Source organism: Delphinapterus leucas, chromosome 20 (assembly GCF_059928025.1).
Source record: "Delphinapterus leucas isolate spDelLeu-1000000601 "Yukka" chromosome 20, BTC_Dleu_Yukka2, whole genome shotgun sequence".
In the NCBI taxonomy this organism is placed as follows: Eukaryota; Metazoa; Chordata; class Mammalia; order Artiodactyla; family Monodontidae; genus Delphinapterus; species Delphinapterus leucas.
Genome location: NC_143148.1, coordinates 32,243,566 through 32,265,304, shown reverse-complemented (window position 1 = coordinate 32,265,304; position 21,739 = coordinate 32,243,566). Strand labels below are relative to the sequence as shown.

At 47.4% G+C, this 21,739-nt stretch overlaps 2 protein-coding genes across 2 annotated transcripts in view; one reads left to right on the top strand and one right to left on the bottom strand.

The window, feature by feature from the left end:
- BBS2 (Bardet-Biedl syndrome 2) overlaps nucleotides 1-21,739 on the bottom strand; it is a 136,085-nt gene that overhangs the window by 77,486 nt on the left and 36,860 nt on the right. The window lies entirely within an intron of this gene.
- Nucleotides 1,919-4,273, top strand: LOC111165333 (metallothionein-4). The gene is made up of 3 exons (XM_022555909.3): nucleotides 1,919-2,027; nucleotides 3,423-3,488; nucleotides 4,016-4,273. The coding sequence occupies exons 1-3, from the start codon at nucleotides 1,997-1,999 to the stop codon at nucleotides 4,105-4,107; spliced, it is 189 nt and encodes a 62-aa protein (XP_022411617.2). The 5' UTR covers nucleotides 1,919-1,996; the 3' UTR covers nucleotides 4,108-4,273.

Here is a 21,739-nt window from a genome sequence, read left to right as displayed (position 1 = left end):
TTCGTTGCTGCCCGCGGGCTTTCTCTAGTCGTGGCGAGCGGGGGCTACTCTTTGTTGTGGTGCGCGGGCTTCTCATTGCAGTGGCATTTCTTGTTGGGGAGCACGGGCCCTAGATGCAAGGGCTTCAGTAGTTGTGGCATGAGGGCTCAGTAGTTGTGGCGCACAGGCTCTAGAGCGCAGGCTTAGTAGTTGTGGCACACGAGCTTCATTGCTCTGCGGCACGTGGGATCTTCCCGGACCAGGGCTTGAAACCGTGTCCCCTGCATTGGCAGGCGGAGTCTCAACCACTGCAACACCAGACAAGCCCTTTTTAAAAATAAATTTATTTATTTATTTTTGGCTGATTAGCTCTGTTTTTACTCACCCCTGGCTCTCCAGTGCCCAGCACAGTGCTGGCCCTTGGAAGGTGCTGAATGAATGAATGGGCCTGGATCCCCGACTACGCTGTGAACTCCTTTGGGGCAGGGACCATTTGGGGACCACTACAATGTTGCCCCTCCCTACCCTTCCCCAGTGCCCTGATGACCATGGGGCTGAATCCCTTTCTCCTCACTAGAAGTTCTCAGCTCAAACCCACGGCTCCATGGGTCAGACTGAGGCCCTGGTGGTCCTTGCGGATGAGTAAAGGAGAACCCACTAACTTACACATGGGAGAAACTATCTCCACTGGTGGTGGCCAGGACCAATTTTTGGCCTTTCAGAGTGAGGAGGAGGGGGCGAGAACACAGGAGGCTAGTTCCAGGCCCCTCCTAATGTTTAGGGGGGCAGAGCAAGAATACAAGTGAGAGGTCCACATACTACCCGGCTAAAATATATATATATATATATATATATATATATATATATATTTTTTTTTTTTTTTTTTTTTTTTTTTTCGCTACGTGGGCCTTTCACTGTTGTGGCCTCTCCCGTTGCGGAGCACAGCCTCCAGACGCGCAGGCTCAGCGGCCATGGCTCACAGGCCCAACCACTCCGCGGCATGTGGGATCTTCCCGGACTGGGGCACGAACCCATGTCCCCTGCATCGGCAGGCGGACTCTCAACCACTGCGCCAACAGGAAAGCCCCCCGGCTAAAATATTTTAAAGTTATAAATCAGATAAACAAATAAAATACTTTCTACCCTCCTACCTTAACATTGCAACCTAGAATGCAGAGGTGCCTGGCGATCTGCCCCATGGCCCCAACCCCCAATCTGTGGCCCCCCTCCCTTCTCTCCCCACCCCTAGCTCCTTCCTTCACACACCCCTGTGGGCACCAGCCCACACATCCAAACTCTGTCTGTACCCCCAGCAAACAGCCACCCGCGGCCACCTCTCAGGCCTAGAGAGACACACACTGGCTGCACACCTGTCCTTGGGAGCCTGGGGAAGAGGACTGAGCAAATCCTTAGAAGCAAGCAGGCTTGGGAAGACAGAAGATTCCAGCATCCAGGGTGCTCCACATGTGGTCTAGAAAGAGAGGTTACAGGCTCTGAGTGGGCACCTGCCCCTGACTTTGGGGGCCTTCTAAAGCCAGGGCACAGAATAGGGGCCCCCGCCTGCACATGGTAAAGGGCTTTCATAGTCAACCAGGGGAGATAGATGAGACCCCGGGCCAGGACAGGAGCAGCCCCTGTGAAGGAGGGAACAGAAATGGCAGATAACAGTATGTGTAGGACTTGGAGAGGGGACACAGGTAGCTCCCAATCTGCGCAACGTGACTGCAATTTGAGCCTAAGCCTGGCTCCCTGACACCTCAGCAGGTGGCAGGTACAGCCACCTGCACCCTTTGTGAAAAGCCACCTAAATGACTGTACTGCTTGCCCTCTCCTCTGCCCTCCTCAGCCAACACCCATCCCATGGCTGGGCTGTGTACAGGGCGTCTGGCCCCAGGGAGAGGTGATGTGAGTCCAAGTCTACACCCACACAGCCATAAAAAAGAAGCCTCTGGTGACTGCTCACTCAGCCTCACTTCACCAGCTGTGACAGCACCACAGCCTCTCAGACACCTGGACCATGGACCCTGGGGAATGCACCTGCATGTCTGGTGAGTAAGGATGCCCACCCTGGGATTCTGTGACCTCTCGCCAGCTTCCCACAGGGAGCCTGCAGGACTGTGATTAATGCTTCTCTTCTTCCAATTAGAAGCACCAATGGAGTTTGTGTGAGACTGGCCACCTTTGTGGCAGCTCCCGCTCTCTGTTGGATACCAGCTTGATTTGCTAGAATTAATAACCTGGCTTAGGAATGACTGCGGTGGGACCTAGCGGCAAGCCTCTGGGAGCAGCCACCAGGGTGGGGGAAGAGCTCTGGCCCAGACCAACCTGCTTCTGGTCCATTGCTCCCATCCACTCCTGACACTTATTATTTCCAAGCCTCAGTTTCTTCATCTGAAAAATAGGGTTACTTATCCCCAGCTGCCCACCTCCTAGGGTTGCTGTGAAAGGGTTAAAATCATAAAGCATTTGCAGATGTCAGGGGAGTTATTAGAAGCATATGCGGACCTCCAAGTCTGAAACTGCTTAATTCCATGGAAGCATGTTGGCCAGGAGAAGTGAGGTCAGGGTTCAGAGCCATCTTGGGTTTTATGACCTTTGGAAAGGGCATCAAGAAGTCTCACAAGTCTCCCTGGTTCCTAACAGGACATGTCTGTCCCCAAAATTTGCCAAAAAGACAGAAGCTTCCAGCATCTTGAAACTCAAAACAAGAAGCAGGATGATTTTTTAAAAAAAATATAGATGGTTTTATGATATGGAAACAAGTGGTAGCTGTGACTCTCACTTTGGGCTTGTTTATATCCTTTGCCCTTCCTCCTACACATTCAGGATCTCCATCTTGCCTGATACCTTGAAAAGGTGAGGAGTTGAGGATTTCCATCTTGCCTGATACCTTAAAGTTTTCGACAGTCCCCAGGGGACCTTGGGCTTGGCCTAACTTAGTGGTTCTCAAACCTGATTGTACATCAGAATCATCTGGGTTGCTTTTTTTTTCCTTCTTCTATTTTTTGGCCACATTGCGCAGCACATAGGATCTTAGTTCCTTGACCAGGGATCAAATCCATGCCCCCTGCAGTGGAAGCGAGGAGTCTTAACCACTGGACCACCAGGGAAGTCCCTGGGTTGCTTTTTAAAAAATACTGATTCCCTTTCTCCACCCAGACCTATGAATCATAATATCTCAAAGGTTGGCCCTAGGAATCTGCATTTTAATAAGTACCCCCAGGGATTCTGATGTAGTCCCCCCCAGTTTCTGTCCATGGACTGTGACTGGGAACCACTGGGTGGTCTTCACCACTGGGGTGATTCTCAGCAGCATCTTCAACCTCCTGTCCATCCACTGACCAAGGGCAGCCCAGACCCTCGGCCACCTAGCTGGCCTGTGGCGCGCCTGCGTGCCTGCTCCACCTCGATGCTCATGCTTGTGGCTCTGTCCTTTCTCCTAGGAGGAACCTGCACCTGCGGAGACAACTGCAAATGCAAAACCTGCAGCTGTAAAACATGTCAAAAAAGTGAGTCTGGTGACCGGGGCCACGCACTGCTGGCGGGGAGCTGGGAGTCCGTTTCTGTCATCCTCAACCCTCCAGCCACGGTGGGATTGAGGGGGTCCTGGATGCCTTTACCCATTTGGGAGGGATCTGAAATGAAAGCTGAGTCCCCCGGGCTGCAGCTGACCTGGGGGTGAGGGCATCCTCAGTGTTGCAGGGGTTTGGATAAGAAGAGGGCTGAGGGGAGGTTCCAGCCTGCCCAGTAGTGAAGGGAATGGCCTGGCGTCATGAGCCCTTGGATCTGCCACTGTCCAATGGCGGTGGGCCAACCCCTTCCCCTCCCTGGCCTCTGATGGACTCTGGGTGACCCCTGAGGTCCCTTCCAGCTCTAACATCCCACCACTTCCTGTCCCAGGTTTTTTGCTCATGTGGATCGGAACCTGTGTGTAGCATGCTCTTGTTTTTCTACTTCCTTCTAAGTGGTGAAGGGGGAAGTGGTCAGATAAGAGTGTTGACCCAAAGCTGATCTGTCCATCTCCTGCCCCTTCCAGGCTGCTGTCCTTGCTGCCCCCCGGGCTGCGTCAAGTGTGCCAAGGGCTGCATCTGCAAAGGGGCCTCGGACAAGTGTAGCTGCTGCCACTGAAATGCATCCATCGTGCTGGGGACAAGGCCTGGGAAGCATCTGTACAGTGCATTAGTCGAGGAGTTGGAATGACTGTACAATAGGTTGTGCTTTTTATATATTTGCCCAGGTCAGGTGGTAGTGACATTCATATAAAGTGCTTGGAGCAATAAAGTTTTCACTCGTGGTTGTCTGGTGGCTCAGAGCAATGTTTTACCCTAGCCCAGCAGGACCAAGAAGGGCTGGTCCCATGAAGATACAGTAGGCGCCAACCTGTACCCATTCTGCAGATGGCTGCTAACCCCGAGATCCTACCGCTCTGCCTGAGGGTTTTCTCGTGTAGCACGAGCTTGCTTGACGCATGCACAGGGCAGGCCACCCCTGGGAACAGCCCTTAACAGATAACAAACAGGAGTTAGTGAATTCATAACATCAGCATCTTTACCCTTACAATGGGACAAATCTGAGTCATGTTCTACACCGTCCTCCAGAAGTCCTCAGCAGCAATGAACTCCGATAGCCCACAGACGTAAACATACTCCGTATTGGCTTCCTTCCTTCTCTGCCTCACTTCTCCATCCTCTTTCCAGGGCTTCCTGGGATCCCCACGCAAAGAAACTACTTGTACAGGGTCCGCTTTCGGGGTAACCTAATCTTTTTTTTTTTTTTAAGTAAGGTTTTATTTATTTATTTTTAATTTATTTTTTGGCTGCATTGGGTCTTCATTGCTGCGCACGGGCTTTCTCTAGTTGCAGTGAGCAGGGGCTACTCTTCGTTGCAGTGCACAGCCTTCTCGTGGTGGTGGCTTCTCAGCATGGGCTCTAGGCACATGGGCTTCAGTCTACACGGCAGGCTCAGTAGTTGTGGCGCACGGGCTTAGTTGCTCTGCGGCACGTGGGATATTCCCAGACCAGGGCTTGAACCTGTGTTCCCTGTACTGGCAGGCAGATTCTTTTATTTATTTATTTATTTTTGGCTGTGTTGGGTCTTCGTTGCTGCGCGCAGGCTTTCTCAAGTTGAGGCGAGCAGGGACTACTCTTCATTGTGGTGCGCGGGCTTCTCACTGCGGTGGCTTGTTGCGGAGCACAGGCTCTAGGCACGTGGGCTTCAGTAGTTGTGGCACACGGGCTCAGGAGTTGTGGCTCGTGGGTTCTACAGTGCAGGCTCAGTAGTTGTGGTGCACGGGCTTAGTTGCTCCTCGGCATGTGGGATCTTCCCGGACCAGGGCTCGAACCCGTGTCCCCTGCGTTGGCAGGCGGATTCTTAACCACTGCGCCACCAGGGAAGCCCCCCCCCCGCAAAAAAACAAACCTATTTTTAAATAGGTCTCCATACACAATGTACAAAACATAAAAGATACAAAGAGAGTAAGACTCCTTCCCACCTTTGCGCCCCAGTCCCCCCCTCCCCAAGTCAACTGTCACCACTTACTGGTGTGCCCTCCCAGGGATATTCTGTGGCTGCACAAGCACCGATGATACACAGCATCTGCCCCACGCCGAAACACACGCTATTTACCTTGAAAACTTGGCAAGTGTTTTCTCTCATATAGTAAACTCTCTGCCAGGTCCTTTTTTCCATTTAAGAGAAAAGAATAGGTAGATGGAAAAAATTAAGAGCTTAAACAACCAAAAAATAAGGTGACAAAAGAAAAAATAGATGAAACAAAAGGGTTAAAGAAAATATGGGAGACAAAGAGAAAACTCCACACACATCTCTGCTGTGGTGGCGCTGCCCAAGGCAGCTGAGGCTGTGACTACGTCTTTTGGTCTTTTTCCGACCCGCCAAGCCTAGCACTGTGCCTGGGACCCCTCAGAGCAGGGGTCATAAACACCCCTGAAAATTCACTGACAGCTATAAACCTTCCTCTCCCTAAAAATACCCATATGAACAACCTCAGTCAATCTTACATATGATCTTAGGGAATTCACAGGCTGTCCCAAAGCCATCTCTGGAACCCCCAGAAGACCCTGATTAAGAACCTAAGGTCCATGTGATCTGTTACTTAAAAGAATAAAGTAGTCTAATAATAGATTAAAATACTGAGCACTTAAGACCTGCCAGGCACTGGGTCCAGCACTGCCTACACATTACTTCATTTGATTGTCACCACACGACCTCACGAGGTCAGTACCGTTATCAACCCCATTTTACAGATGAGGAAACCAAGGCACGCAGAGGTTAAATGACTTGCCCAAGGCCACTCATCTAGTTTTGTAGAACTGAGATCTGAACCCAGGTCCAACAGACTCCAAAGCCATGCCCTGAGAGTGCAGAAACAACTTCCAGGATGGAAGGCGGTCAAGGCTGAAGTCCCTGAGGCTGGCCCTGGTGAGGAGGCGGAGACGCAGCCCACACTCACCCACACCACCACCCTCAACAGAGCAGGAGGTAAACTCAAGCTCTGGGAGATTGTTCATTCATGCTGCCAAGGGCCTGACACCAGGACCCAGAAGAGGCCAGGAGCAGCCTTCTCCACCCCTGGCCTAGGTCAAGGTGACCCAGAAGCAGGAGCGGGTGAGAATGGAGCCTTCTCCAAGGGTGCCCTGTGGGGCTGGGCTCAGTGGGTCAAACAAGGAGCAGGACTTACTGTGTGCTTCCTGGCACTGGGCACTTCCATAATCCACACTGTCATCCTCTCTGTTTGGAAATCATCTGTGGCCTCCCTGGGAAGGTTTCCCCCTCCGTCCATAAATTGTGCTTTAGATGCAGCATCACAGTGCAATGGAAAGGGCTCAGCCTTGGGAGTCAGATGCTCTGCCCTCCCTGGATGCATGACTTTGACCAAACCACTTACCTCTTGAGGCTCAGTTTCCACATCTGCAAAGTGTCCCTCCCTCATAGGGAAAAACCATAGCATAGGGTCTATGCACATAGTAGGTGCTCCATAAACAGGGATTCATAGGGCTACAGCCTTTCTTAGGCTTCTGTTTATGAATCTCTGAGAAGGCCCCTGCCAAGTCCTTCTCTGTGACTGCAGAGCTCTGACGCCCCTTGGGAAGGACACGATGCTGGTAATGACACCTTCCAGGGGGCAGAGAGGTCCCCTGTGTCTCCAACAAGCAAGCTGGCCACTCTCTGTGCAACCTCAGCCTCGGTGCACACAGGGCTGCCGTCTCATCTCACCCAAATGCTTCACCTGAATAATCTCTTTTATTTCTACCACATCTTGAAGGAAGAATCAGCCCTCAGTGTCTCACTTTAATAATAATAATAATAATAATAATACCAACAACTAATATTTATTGAGTGCTGAACACTTAACAAGCGCCAAGAGCTGGGCTAAGCAATTTCTGAACATCATCTCATGGACCCTGCACCATCAGGACCACTTTAGAGCTGGACAGTCAGGGCCCTGCTATGGACCCCCTGCCTTAGAGGGTCTGTCTCTGGTCCCCCTCCCCACAGGTGAGGAGTCTGAGGGTCCAAGGAGACACATCCACCTGGAACTCTCATACCTGTCCCTCCCCCACTGTCCCCATCCCACCAACTAGACAAGGCTTTGGGTACCTGGGACCAATTCCAGAGTCTGTGTGGGCCTCCTCCCCAGGTTGGTCCTGCCTGAGGGTAGACCATGCCATCAGTCTGTACACTCCTAGGGCTGAGGGATGGCCAAGGGGCAGCTGTATTCAAGGATGGGAGATGCGTGGATAGGGACTGAGCGCTTGCACTTTGATGTTTACAGTGTGGAACGGAGGCAGGGGTGGGAAGAGAAGAGATGAACTACAGGACAATCCTCCACCTTTGCTTTTGCCCCAAGCCCAGCAAGTGTTCGGGGGAGGCCTCCACTAACAACCCTGGAGAAGAATCCTGTTATGACCCCACTTTACAGATGACAAAGCCGAGGCTCAAGAGATTCAATGGTTTGCTCAGAGTTATAAGGCTAGTAAGGGGCAGACCTAGGACCTGAATTTAGGGCTGCATGACATAGAGGCTGTGCTCATGCGTATACTAGATGGATGGGGCCGAGAGAAGGCTGCAGGTAATCCTGCCCCACACTCAGGAATAAGAGGTCCCTGTCCTGGGCCTTGTGCTTTAGAGAGCCTACATATCCAAACACTCAAAACACAAATTTATTAAAGAATACCTGGGGGCCTCTGTCACTCACAAGCTAGTACTTATTTGGCACAGTGTGATCAATTAACCCTAAACCCTGGTCTGCTCTTGTGTCTAACACTGTTCCCTAAGAAAATACTCCTCCAGCTCTTGTCCTATGTCCTCAAATCAACAAAAAGTGAGTCAAAGACCTTAACAGATGCCTCACTAAAGAAGATATACAGACGCCAAAGAAGCATATGAAAAGATGCTCCACATCATATGTCTTCAGGGAAATGCAAATTAAACCAACAAGGAGATACCACTACACACCCATTAGAATGGCCAAAATCCAGAAGACTGACAACACCAAATGCTGGCGAGGACGTGGAGCAACAGGAACTCTCATTTGTTGCTGGTGGGATGCGAAATGGTACAGCCACTCCGGAAGACAGTTTGGCAGTTTTTACAAAACTAAACATACTCTTATATAATCCAGCAATTGTGCTCCTTTGTATTTACCCAAAGGAGTTGAAACCTTATGTCCAAGCAAAAGCCAGTACATGAATGTTTTATAGCCGCTTTATTCATAATTGTCAAAATCTAAAAGTAACCAAGATGTCCTCCAGTAGATGAATGGATAAACTGTGGGACACCCACAGTGTGAATGGAATATTATTCAACATTAAAAATAAATGAGCGATCAAGCCATGAAAAGACATGGAGGAGATAAATGCATATCACTAAGTGAAAGAAGCCAATAAGAAAAGGCTACATACTGTATAATTCCACCTAGATGACATTCTAGAAAAGGCAAAACTATGGAGACAAAAAAAATCAGTGGTTGCCAGGGGTTGGTGGAGGGAGGGATGAATAGGCAGAGCACAGAGGATTCTTAAGGCAGTGAAACTACTCTGTATGATACTCTGATGGTGACTGTATGTCACTAAACATTTATCCAAACCCATAGAATGTACAACACCAAGAGTGAACCCTAATGTAAACTATCACCTTCAGGTGATTATGATGCAAATTCAGCAGTTTTAGCAAATGCACACTCTGGTGAGGGATGTTGATAATGGGGGAGCCTATGCATGTGTGGGGGCAGAGAGCACATGGCAAATCTCTATACTTTTCTTTCAGATTTGCTCTGAACCTAAAATTGCTCTAAAAAATAAAGCCTACTTTAAAAAAGTATCTGTATGCCAAGAGAGTATATGGATGGTCCCAATGCCAATGTCAGAGACAGAAACTGCTTTCAAAGTGCAGGATGGGGACTTCCCTGGTGGTGCAGTGGTTAGGAATCCACCTGCCAATGCAGGGGACACAGGTTCAAGCCCTGGTCCGGGAAGATCCCACATGCCGCGGAGCACCTAAGCCCATGTGCCACAACGACTGAGCCTGTGCTCTAGAGCCCGTGAGCCACAACTACTGAGCCCACATACCACAACACCTGAAGCCCTCGTGCCTAGAGCCTGTGCTCTGGAACAAAGAGAAGCCTCTGCAATGAGAGGCCCGCGTACCGAAAAAGAAAACAAACAAAAAAAAAAGAAGCCATACAAAATATGGAAATGAAATATACTAAAATGTCAACAGTGGTTGTGGTCAGATGGTAGATAAAGATAATTCTTTACTTTTCCTTCTTTCTATTTTTCTGAATTTCCCAAATTTTACTGAAGTAGCATTTTTAAAAGTAAATAAATACTGTTTGAAAAAGAAAAAATATGTGTACTTTGAGCCAGAAATTCTACTTCAAGGCATGGTGTGTCCTAATGAAAAAATTATGAATGGACACACACAAAAGATACTAGATGTTTATTACAGCACAGAGTATAACGGTGAAGATTTGGAAACAACAAAAATGTTTCAAAGTTGGGGATTGGTTAAATAGATTGTGGAATGAATCTACTAAAATAAAATTGTAGAAGTCAAACTACTTTCATGGACAGATGTCCATAATCTACAGATAAGCAAGGAAAAAGTCATTTGTAAAGCAGTGTTTACTTTAGGCTTCTATTTTTATATTTGAAAGGATTACATATGTATTTTTTAAATTTTGTACAATAAACAAAAAAGGGAAAAGAAGAGAAAGGGAGCTAGATCCAGGTGTCTTTTAATCTGAGGCACAGATGGCCTGATTTGTAAAATTTATGTTTGAAGACAGAGGAAGGGCAGAGTATTTGAAATTGAAACTCTCTTAGAAAATTTGGGCCAAGTGTCTGCAATAGACATTAGCTAGATGGGGGCCTCCCACCCCCTCCAAGCCCAGCCTCATCATCCACCTTCCCTGGCAGGTGCTCTCAATTGCTTTCGCATATTTCAGCCCCCAAACATCTCCATCAAGGAGGCAGGGCTAGCCCTGACTATCCACATTTGATGGAGGATGAACCAGAGGTCCGATACAAGTTTTTGATAAGGCAGGGGTTGGAAAGCAGGCTTTCTGATTCCCCTGGCTCCCTTCCCTACATGTTTGAGCTGCTAAAACTCATCTCACAGTTTTATAGGGTAAACGTAAAGCAGGGATTCTCAACCTCGGCACTATTGACATTTGGAGCCGGGCACTCCTTGGTTTTGGGAGGTTCTCCTATGCATTGTGGGATCTTTAGCAGCATGCCTGGCCTCTACCCATTAGATGCCAGTGGAATAGCTGCCTCTCCCCACCCAACAGGTTGTGACCACCAAAAATGTTTCTGGACATTGCCAAATGTCCCCTGGGAGGCAAAATCGTCCACAGGTTAGAAACACTGAAGATGAGATGTGAGATAGAATGTCCCCAGGGTCATTCCTTGGATTCGGCGATGACACTTGTCCCCAGACCGGGGCAGGACGGGGAGGGGGTCCAATAAGGAAGGAAGAGAGGGGAGACTGGTTTGTGCAAAAAAGGCATAGGTGCTACTAATCTACACAGTGCTCATCTTACTGTGTGTTGACTTTTTATTAAACGGTTCCTTACCCACACGGTGGGTTCCTGGAGAAGACGGACACTGTCCTACCCAGCTTTGTGTCTGCTGTTCCCAGCACGATGTCTGCATTAAGGCAGAGCTCAATAAATATTTGTGGTATGAAGTGAAAGAATTCACCACCACATGACTCACTAGGCAAAGCAGGATGCTGGGGACCATAGGATAACTTCATTAATACATATTTAATTCCACCTGAGTCTTTTCCTGACCCAGCCTTCAACAGTGTCCCACAAAAACAGAGCCCAAACTCGGGCTCTCTTGGTTCTCACATTGATTCATTCACTCAACAATCAAAGGACAGGGCTTCCCTGGTGGCACAGAGGTTAAGAATCGGCCTGCCAATGCAGGGGACACGGGTTCGAGCCCTCATCTGGGAAGATCCCACATGCCGTGGAGCAACTAAGCCCGTGCGCCACAACTGAGCCTGAGCTCTAGAGCCCACGTGCACAACTACTGAAGCCCGCGGGCCTAGAGCCCGTGCTCCACAACAAGAGAAGCCACCGCAATGAGAAGCCTACACACCACAACGGAGTCCCCACTCGCCACAAGAGAAAGGCTGCGCGCAGCAATGAAGACCCAAAGCAGCCAAAAATAAATAAATAAAATAATTAAAAAAAAAAACCAAGACAATCAAAGGACATTTCAGGTGTGCAGGGAGCTTTGCTAAAGCACAGAATCAAGAAGAGAGGAAGGAATCGCCTCTTTCAGCCTCGGCCTTCTGGGACCTCAGAGTCCGCTAGGAAGACTGTCAGACTAACTTGTCTCCTCTCCTACAGGGTAGAAAGTATCTAGACAAACCCCCATAGAAGTTCCAAAGAGGGCAATTACATCTGGCTGTAGGCAAGACTGAAGACTTCCTGAAGGAGGTGGCCTCGAAGGATTTTAAACAGGTAGAAATTGTGGACAGGAAATTCCAAGAAGAGGCAACAGCAGAAGCAGAAGCATGGAGGCAGGAGAGCTTGGGACATATTTCTGGGTTAGCATGGATTACATTTGGTTGCTAGGGTAGGTGGGGGCCTGACAATGAAGAGATTGGAAAAGTAGGCTAAGGGGAACCGGCATCCATCATTTGCAAGTTCCAGATCCTAGATTTCTGAACAGAGAAGTGTTCACTGAGCACTGTTTACTGAGCACATATTACGTGTTAAGCAATCAGCTTGAAGAACCTCAGTTAATGTGCTGGAGAGGGTGTGGAGAACGGGAAACCCTCTTACACCGTTGGTGGAAATGTAAATTGGTGCAGCCACTATGGAAAACAGTATGGAGGTTCCTCAAAAAACTAGAAACAGAGTTGCCATATGATACAGCAACCCCACTCCTGGGCATATACCCAGACAACACCATAATTCAAAAAGACACATGCACACCTATGTTCATAGCACCACTATTTACAGTAGCCAAGACATGGAAACATCCTAAATGTCCATCAACAGATAAACGGATAAAACAGATGTGGTGTATATATATACATATATATATATATATACATACATACAATGGATACAATGGGATATAACTCAGCCATTGAAAAGAATGAAATAATGCCATTTGCAGCGACATGTATGGACCTAGAGATTATCATAGTAAGCAAAGTCAGAAAGAGGAATATAAATACCATATCACTTATATGTGGAATCTAAAATACAACACAAATGAACATATCTACGAAACAAAAACAGACTCACAAATATAGAGAACAGACTTGTGGTTGCCAAGGGGGAAGGAGGGTAAGGGAGAGAAGGATTGGGAGTTTGAGATTAGCAGAGGCAAACTATTACATACAGGATGGACAAACCACAAGGTCTTACTGTATAGCACAGGGAACAGTATTCTGTATCCTGGGACAAACCATAATGGAAAAGAATATGAAAAAGAATATATGTATGTATAACTGAGTCACTTTGCTGTACAGCAGAAATTTAAACAATATTGCAAATCAACTATACTTTAATAAAATGTTTTTTAAAATCTCATTGAATGCTCACCATAACCCAAGAGGTAAGGAGTGTTATTATCCCCATTCAATAGCTGAGGGTAACTAGGGGGATTCAAACTCGAGTCTGTCTGACACCAAAGCCAGTCGCTCTTAACAACTGCAGTCTTCACTCAGTGCAGTTCGAAGATTCGGGAAGTGGTGTCAGGGTGCTCTGGGTTACGTGGGCAGTGCAGAAACCCCCTTGTGCTTCTGCTGCGGGAGCCCAGCGGACACCCAAGAGCGGCCCCTGCAGTTCAGGAGCCCCGGCTAAAGGGGACCCTTCCCCCATCGTAGCGCCCTCCCTCTGAGCCACACAGGAGCAGCCAGAGCCCCGAACAACAACTTCCGCGATAGGGTGGCCCTTGAATCCCAACCCACCAAGCCTCAAGATCAGCTCAGCCTGAGCCTCTAACTCTCTCAGGGTTTAATAGCTACTGGCCCAGGCCCCCCACTGAGAGGGGATGGCAGGCCCCTTCTGTCCCTACTCTACCGAGGAGGTTCAGCCTCTAGGGAACACTCCGAGTTACAATCCACAGAGCCAGGCGTACACACTGAGCACCAAGATATTGGCACATATGCTGGGGTCATCCTGGCCACCCTATGCAATCTGAAAGCGTGGTGACAGCCCTTCCTCACCTCCTTCCTCCAACACCCCCATCCCATCAACAGCCAAAGAGAAGCGCAGACTTTCCTTGTGACTTTTCGACCCCACACAAAGGTGCCAATGCTCAGCTAGGGAGGACGCAGGAGGGGAGAGGAGACAGAACCAGCAGCCCGGTTGGCTTTGAGCACTTGGGGTCAGCCTGGTGTAGGGCAGTATTTCCCCAACTGTAGTCCTTTGAGAACCACCTGCACTATTTTAGTCATCACATATCACCTGGTCTATTATTACACCTAAATTCATCTGAAAAGGAAATTTTGTATCGATATTATAGACGAGAAATTGCATCGTGTGCCATAAACAGGGGGTAACCATGGAGACAGAGAAGAAATGAAGCAAAGTTATGCCATTTCTAGCCAGGCTCTGTAGCAGGCTGAGGCTCCCTCGCATCCCCTCCCTGACTCCTTACCCTCTCTCTCTGTTCAAAAGAGGAACAGGGCAAGTGTGGGACAAGCACTGAAGACATCCTAGCACTAAACTGCATCTACTTGAGATATTAGGAAGACTGATGGAGAACTGAATGGGGAATAACCTTGTGTTAATGTGTCCAGGTTGTTTTATAAATTCATCTCACTTTGGGAAGCTGGGCCACTGGAATTAGACTAGGAGTCAAGAAATGGGGTTCAAGTTCTGGCTTCACTACATCCTTGCTGTGTGAGTTTGGAAAAGACCCTTGCTGTCACTGGGTCTCCTGATCTGTTAAAACAGGGCAGATGGAAAAAAAAAAAAAATAAGGCAGATGGTACCCATGGCATGGGTTATTGGGAGGAGTCTCAACCACTGCTCAAACCTTGAGGTGAGTGGGGCAAAGATAAGACAGGAAGGGGAAGGGCACTTTGCCAAATCAAAGGTAAGACCCCAGGTGCATCAATAATCTGGTGGCAATTGGGAAGCTAATGTCACAAAAGGCTAGAATTGGGTTCCCAGAACCTAGTTATTGCAGCTCACCACTGCCCCAGGCTCACAGATGTGGTCCCCTGGAGATGAGAACTGGGCCCCTGACATTGTAGGGGAGAGCCCCTGACATTGTAGGGGTGGGACCTGGTCCAGGCTAGCGTTGGCTTAGAGTGGAGGGTCCCTCTCCACTGGGAGGTCTAAGTCAGGGCTTTGATGGCGTCCTGCTGCTCTCAGGTGTGGAAAACCACTTGTATCGTTGGACAGGCTGGGTTGACTCAGGGCACTGCACATCATAGAGGGCCCATATGGGGCATTTTCAGGGGCCTCAGACCTGCCTGGTGGGTAAAGAGGCAGGATGACTTTCTTTGTTGCAGACCTGAGATTCTGCAATTCCACAAATTTTGCTTGGGATATCAAAACATAGTCGGCAAAAAGAAAAAAAAAACCCGTAGTTGGCTATTCACAAGCCTGGCACATAATAGGCGCTTAAAAACTGGAACTCATGGCAAATTGAATTAAAGATATCAGGGCAGGCTGAATAGCATCGTGCTTAGATTCAAGGCCTGGCTCTGCCTCCAGGGCAAATCACCTACTCTCCCCAGCCTCAGTTTCCTCATCTACAAGATGGGTTAACAATGCCTACCATAGGGTTATTGGAAAGAGTCAGTGATATAATATGTGGAGCATTTAGCTCCACATGGTGCTCAATATGGTGCCTCAATATGCACAGTAATCACCCAGCAAGTGGTGGACGTTATACATATTAGCCACTAGTAGTCATCTGGTCAACCTATGTGAAAACCGAAGAGACACTTTCGTGAGTTCAGAAAGCTAGTTATTGGAAGAGCTGGAACTAGGAACCATGGGGCTCTTAGACCAGTTTCAGCTGCTTTGTGAATAACATTGCTCATTCCACAATCATTCTACTAATAGGTCTCCAGATCTCTCCAAGAAATGACTTTATTTGCAGATAAGCAAGTTTGCAAACTCTTTGGTACACTACCGTTTACCCAGGCTTCTAAACTATTGCCCAATTTTCAGTCCCAGGATCATAAATTGGGAAAGTCTTTGTAAGAGCAACGCCAACAGTCTTAATCCTGCACTGAACCAGTTTCAGCCAGGGGTGGGACTTGCTGGACTCCTTGCTTTTTTCTGAGATCACCTGGGGATTTTCCATCCATTAGTTGGTGTGACCCTGAATGATCTCCACCCCTCAACCTACCTGATCCTGCCTCCTGGCCCCAATCTAATTAAAAAGATAAGCATCTCCATGAGCTCCCTTCCCCCAGGAAGCACTGCGATTGGCTGCAGGGCCCAGGGTGAGGATTGATGTTTCTGACCTAGCTGGTCCAAGCCACACCTGGAACCCATGTTAATCACAGGCAGCTGCAATTCAAGAAGCACAGGACTGAGGCCAACGCTGAAACTGGGTGTCAGACAGGAGCTGTAGGGATCCCAGGCTCCAGCAGAGCCCTCCCCTGACCTCCTGAGTCTCAGACTTAGTTGCATGCTAGGTAAGAGCCAACATGGTTAGGGCCATGCTCTGAGAGCTTTCCAAGGACCATCGATTTAAGCCCTTGACAAACCTCCCATTTTACCCTGGAGCACCCCAAGACACGAAATGTTAGCAACTTGCTAGTAACTTGTCACATTACTAGTAAGGGGCAGAGTGAGACTGTGAACGTGAGACAGGCTAGGACCTGGAACCCTTTGCTGCAGTGCTTGCAACTGAAAAAACCCCTCCTCCAGCAACAAAATACAAAGAAGCTATAGGGGACTAAAAATAACTGTGTGCAAGCACAGTTGGGGCAAATTATGAACAAGATACAAAGAGACCAAAACCCCACACAGCACCAGCAAATGGGTGGGCAGACCACCTAAGCCACCCCTTGGGCCGACCCCCGGACCCACCCCTACACCCTCACCCCATATAAGGAACCAGCTCGCCCCCCTTCAGGGAGTGAGCAAGGGAACCCCCCTCCTGCTGCAGCAGGAGCCCCAATAAAGTCTTTCCTGGGGACTTCCCTGGTGGTGCAGTGGTTAGGAATCCACCTGCCAATGCAGGGGACACAGGTTCAAGCCTTGCTCAGGAAGATCCCACATGCCGCGGAGCAACTAAGTACGTGTGCCACAACTACTGAGCCCACATACCACAACACCTGAAGCCCACGTGCCTAGAGCCTGTGCTCTGAAACAAAGAGAAGCCTCCCTAATGAGAGGCCCACGCACCGCAGCAAAGAGTAGCCCTCGCTCACCGCAACTGGTGAAGGCCTGTGCGCAGCACCGAGGACCCAAAGCAGTCAAAAATAAAAATAAATTAAAACAAAAAAAAAGTGCAGGGTGCGTCTGAGTGGAAGGTATGGAAGGACAAATTAACTCATAAATCTTTCTTCTCAAAAAGCATGAATGCAATAGATTCTCATGTCATAAAGTATCATTTCCCATTAGTGTGACACATGAATTTCTCCTTATTTTCCTTGTGTTCTAAATTGTGTTTCCAGAACATTCATGAGTTTATGCTATTTGTAGAAGTTTCACAAGGCAACTGAGGAATATTTTGTAATATTAAACATTTCATGCTACTCTTAAATTTATATATCTACACATATTTGTAAATTGTCAGTTAGATACACATTGAACTCTAGAACTATGAACAATTTTATTTTTATAAAAATTCTTATTAAAATTTCATTAACTCTTTATAAAATTAAATGATATAGGACACTGAAGCTAGATGGAAAAAACTAGATGACCTTGGTAGTCTCCTTCAGCAAGTTCGACCATTTCTGGTCCTCTTGGAACAAGGGGAAAATAACCTCATTTACCTAAGCCACTGTGCACCTGAAAGCAATTTGATACATCATGTAAGGATGATTAAGTCCTTTATGCTGTCTGTAGATTGATTATGACACTTGAAGTAAACAGTTCTTATGATATTATGAATAAATAAATACTCTTTACTGGAGAGCTAAGGGTGAAGGGATCCACAGAGAAGGATATGTAACTCGATGTCACTGAAATTGAGCTACTTGAAGGAGAAAGGAGATAAGGAGGATACTCTCTTCTGAGACATGCTCAGAATCAGGATACAGGCTACTTTTTAGTTTGCTTCATATTTGGACTACCATTTTCTTACAGGGCTTTTGTTTTTCCTGGCATTTCTAATTGCCAGGAATTTTCTCTCCTGCTATTTGGTAAATGATCTAATATCTATTACCTTCTTTCCTGATCGTCTGTCTGACTGTCATTCTGGGTTCCCTTTACATTGCTCTCCTGGGTTGGATTCAGTGCTTCTTGGATACCCTGTCATCCTCTATCGTGGACTTTTATTTGCTGGAGCACATCCTCAAGCAATCTTTTACCAAAAGGATGAATTAGGGGAAACTTTCAGAATCCCTAAATGTTGGAAAACACCTTAATTTTTCTCTCATGCCTGACTGATAATTTGGCTGGATGTCACATTTTAAGTTCAATATCATTTTCTCTTAGCCCTTTTGAAGGTATTGCTCCATTGTTTTCCAACATTCAGTGTTGCTGCTATGAACACTAACGTGACCTTTATTTCTCACTGTAAGTCTGTTTTTGAGAAATTTCTCAGCCTTTTTGCAATACTTTTATTGATCTTTAAAAATGTTGTCAATCATATTTTTAATATATAAGAACTCCTTCTCTGAATGTTCATCATAATACCCAGGTCTTATTTTTCCTGAATGGAGTCATTTCCTGAATCTCCCTGATGAGTTAAAGGTTTTTTGCTTTTATTATTAAGTTTTCTGATAGTTTCTTGAGCTATTTCTGCTTCTTTGAGCTGAAAGCAGGCTCTGTGCATGCGAGTGAGACTTGTTGGCTGGCGGACTTGCTTCTAGCGTGCCCAGGTAGGCAGCTGGCAGCAAGTTCTTGCCTGTGCCTCAGTGTCAAAACAAGAAGGGCCCTCTTCTGTCCCTCACGTGGGAGCTTGGCCCCTGTTAGACTGCTTACTTCATTTCTTTGGAGACTATCTCACGGTCCCAGCCTGGGGGAAAATGGTGGACCCAAACAAGTAGAAGTGAAGGAAGCCATGTGGCAGTACTACAGCCTCTTCTCCCATCAGTCACCACCCTGGCTTCTGCACCTCCTTCCTCTTCTTCTCTCCCACTTTGACTCCCCAGCTAAAACAGAACAAAATACCCACCCCTACCCCGTACACTTCTCTACTTCTTGATCTCAGCTGTGGCTTCCTCTGCTCCCATTTACCCATAAATGTGATTCGACCCCTTCCGGTATTCCAGAAAAATGTTAAAATCTGATTCATTGATCCAAGGCATCCTCCCCCACACCAATTCTCCGCTGTTCTGCGTTTTTCTATCTGTCTTTCTTTAGTTACTTTCCATGGATTTTCAGGAGGAAGGACAGGTAAACGCACATGCTCAGCCTTCTATCCTGAACCAAACATCTGGGTTCGGCTTTTTATTGGTATTATTTGAATGTCTGCAACAACCCTGCAGGATAGGGATTATTATCTTCATTCTACAGGTGAAGAAACTAGACTCAGAGAAGTTAAGGACATTTCCCCTCACTCAGGCAGGACCAGCTGAGAGGGAAGCTTGAAGACCATAAGGGAGAATGAGCTGGGGAAAAGGCCGAAGTGAAAAGGGAGCAGACTGGTTACACGTGGCCCTGAATGGGTAACACTTGAGCAGTGCAAGGAAACCACCAAGGAAAGCGATTTTTAGGTCAAGAAAAAGAAGAGCTTTCTCATGGCAGAGCCATGTAGAGTAGGAAAGCACTGTGTCAGCAGGCTGACACACCATGGATTGTGCTCCTGTGTTGCCTAAGGGCCAATGGAGACCTCAGAGAGGCTGTGACAGACGCTGCACCTGCTCAGGCCACACTCCAACTTGGATGGAGACCAGAAGAGGGTTTGGTGGGAAAGGAATGGAGCCCAGGTCCCAGGGCGGGGAGGGAAGTTCCTCACGTGGACTGCAGGGGGCGCTCCAGACCCAGAGGCGAGGGCGGCCTAGGTAATCCCTGAGACCCAGGGAATTGTACCTGGGGGTGGGAGAGGGGAGGAGTGTTTGAACATCTGTTCCCACCTCAGTCTGGCTGGATTTGCAGCCCAAAAGATCCCAGGAAGGGACTAGAACTCTCAGACACCGCCGCCGGAGGATAAATCGGGACAAATTCTCCAAGGGCCGATTAGGCCTTAGGTGGAAAAGGCCTTAACAAGGTGCTAACCACCCAGATTCACAGGGCATAAGGCTTTCAAAATAATTTGGCAATGTACGTCAAACACTAAAATCGTTCCCATTTGTCCCAGTAGTTTCACTTCTGGAAATCTATTCTAAGGAGTTCACCACAAATTCAGAGGGAAAAAAAAAAAAAAGCCTCACTCACTCACAAAAAGGTTCATTTTCACTATTTACAATTGTGAACAACTGGAAATAACTTTAAGTCCAAGAAGCTGCTGAAGTAAGCCATGGTCTGTGCACACAACAGGATATGATACAACCATGAAAAACACAGGAAATGATTATGGTAACAATCTTAAATAAATATTAGACTACAAATTCATTACGCAGGAAATTTTTTTGAAAAAAGAAGCCAGGGCTTCCCTGGTGGCACAGTCGTTCACAGTCCGCCTGCCGATGCAGGGGACATGGGTTTGTTCCCCGGTCCGGGAGGATCCCACATGCCACGGAGCGGCTGGGCCTGTGAGCCATGGCCGCTGAGCCTGCGCGTCCGGAGCCTGTGCTCCACAATGGGAGAGGCCACAGCAGTGAGAGGCCCGCGTACCTCAAAAAAAAAAAAAAAAAAGGAAGAATAGAAAAGAAAAAAGAAGGCATACAAAATATGGAAATGAAATATACTAAAATGTCAACAGTGGTTGTGGTGAGATGGTAGATAAAGATAATTCTTTACTTTTCCTTCTTTCCATTTTTCTGAATTTCCCAAATTTTACTGAAGTAGCATTTTTAAAGTAAATAAATACTGTTTGAAAAAGAAAAAAATATGTGTACTTTGAGCCAGAACTTCTACTTCAAGGCATGGTGTGTCCTAATGAAAAACTTATGAATGGACACACACAAAAGATACCAAGATGTTTATCACAGCACGGAGTATAATAGTGAAGATTTGGAAACAACAAAAATGTTTCAAAGTTGGGGATTGGTTAAATAGATTGTGGAATGAATGTACTAAAATAAAATTGTAGAAGTCAAACTACTTTCATGGACAGATGTTCATAATCTACAGATAAGCAAGGGAAAAGTCATTTGTAAAGCAGTGTTTACTTTAGGCTTCTATTTTTATATTTGAAAGGATTACATATGTATTCTTTTAATTTTTGAAAATTTTCTACAATAAACAAAAAAGGGAAAAGAAGGGAAAGGGAGCTAGATCCAGGTGTCTTTTAATCTCAGGCACAGATGGCTTGATTTGTACAATTTATGTTTGAAGACAGAGGAAGGGCAGAGTATTTGAAATTGAAACTCTCTTAGAAAATTTGGGCCAAGTGTCTGCAATAGACATTAGCTAGATGGGGGCCTCCCACCCCCTCTAAGCCCAGCCTCATCATCCACCTTTCCTGGCAGGTGCTCTCAATTGCTTTCGCATATTTCAGCCCCCAAACATCTCCATCAAGGAGGCAGGGCTAGCCCTGACTATCCACATTTGATGGAGGATGAACCAGAGGTCCAATACAAGTTTGTGATAAGGCAGGGGTTGGAAAGCAGGCTTTCTGGTTCCCCTGGCTCCCTTCCCTACATGTCTGAGCTGCTAAAACTCATCTCACAGTTTTATAGGGTAAACGTAAAGCAGGGTTTCTCAACCTCGGCACTATTGACATTTGGAGCCGGGCACTCCTTGGTTTTGGGAGGTTCTCCTATGCATTGTGGGATCTTTAGCAGCATGCCTGGCCTCTACCCATTAGATGCCAGTGGAATAGCTGCCTCTCCCCACCCAACAGGTTGTGACCACCAAAAATGTTTCTGGACATTGCCAAATGTCCCCTCGGAGGCAAAATCGTCCACAGGTTAGAAACACTGAAGTAAGATGAGATGTGAAATAGAATGTCCCCAGGGTCATTCCTTGGATTCGGCGATGCCACTTGTCCCCAGACCGGGGCAGGACGGGGAGGGGGTCCAA

Excerpts from the sequence above, each read along its gene's own strand:
- LOC111165333 (XM_022555909.3), top strand. The coding sequence starts at position 1,997 with ATGGACCCTGGGGAATGCACCTGCATGTCTG. Across the intron at positions 2,028-3,422 it reads GGAATGCACCTGCATGTCTG|GAGGAACCTGCACCTGCGGA; the intron begins GTGAGTAAGGAT and ends CCTTTCTCCTAG. Across the intron at positions 3,489-4,015 it reads CTGTAAAACATGTCAAAAAA|GCTGCTGTCCTTGCTGCCCC; the intron begins GTGAGTCTGGTG and ends TGCCCCTTCCAG.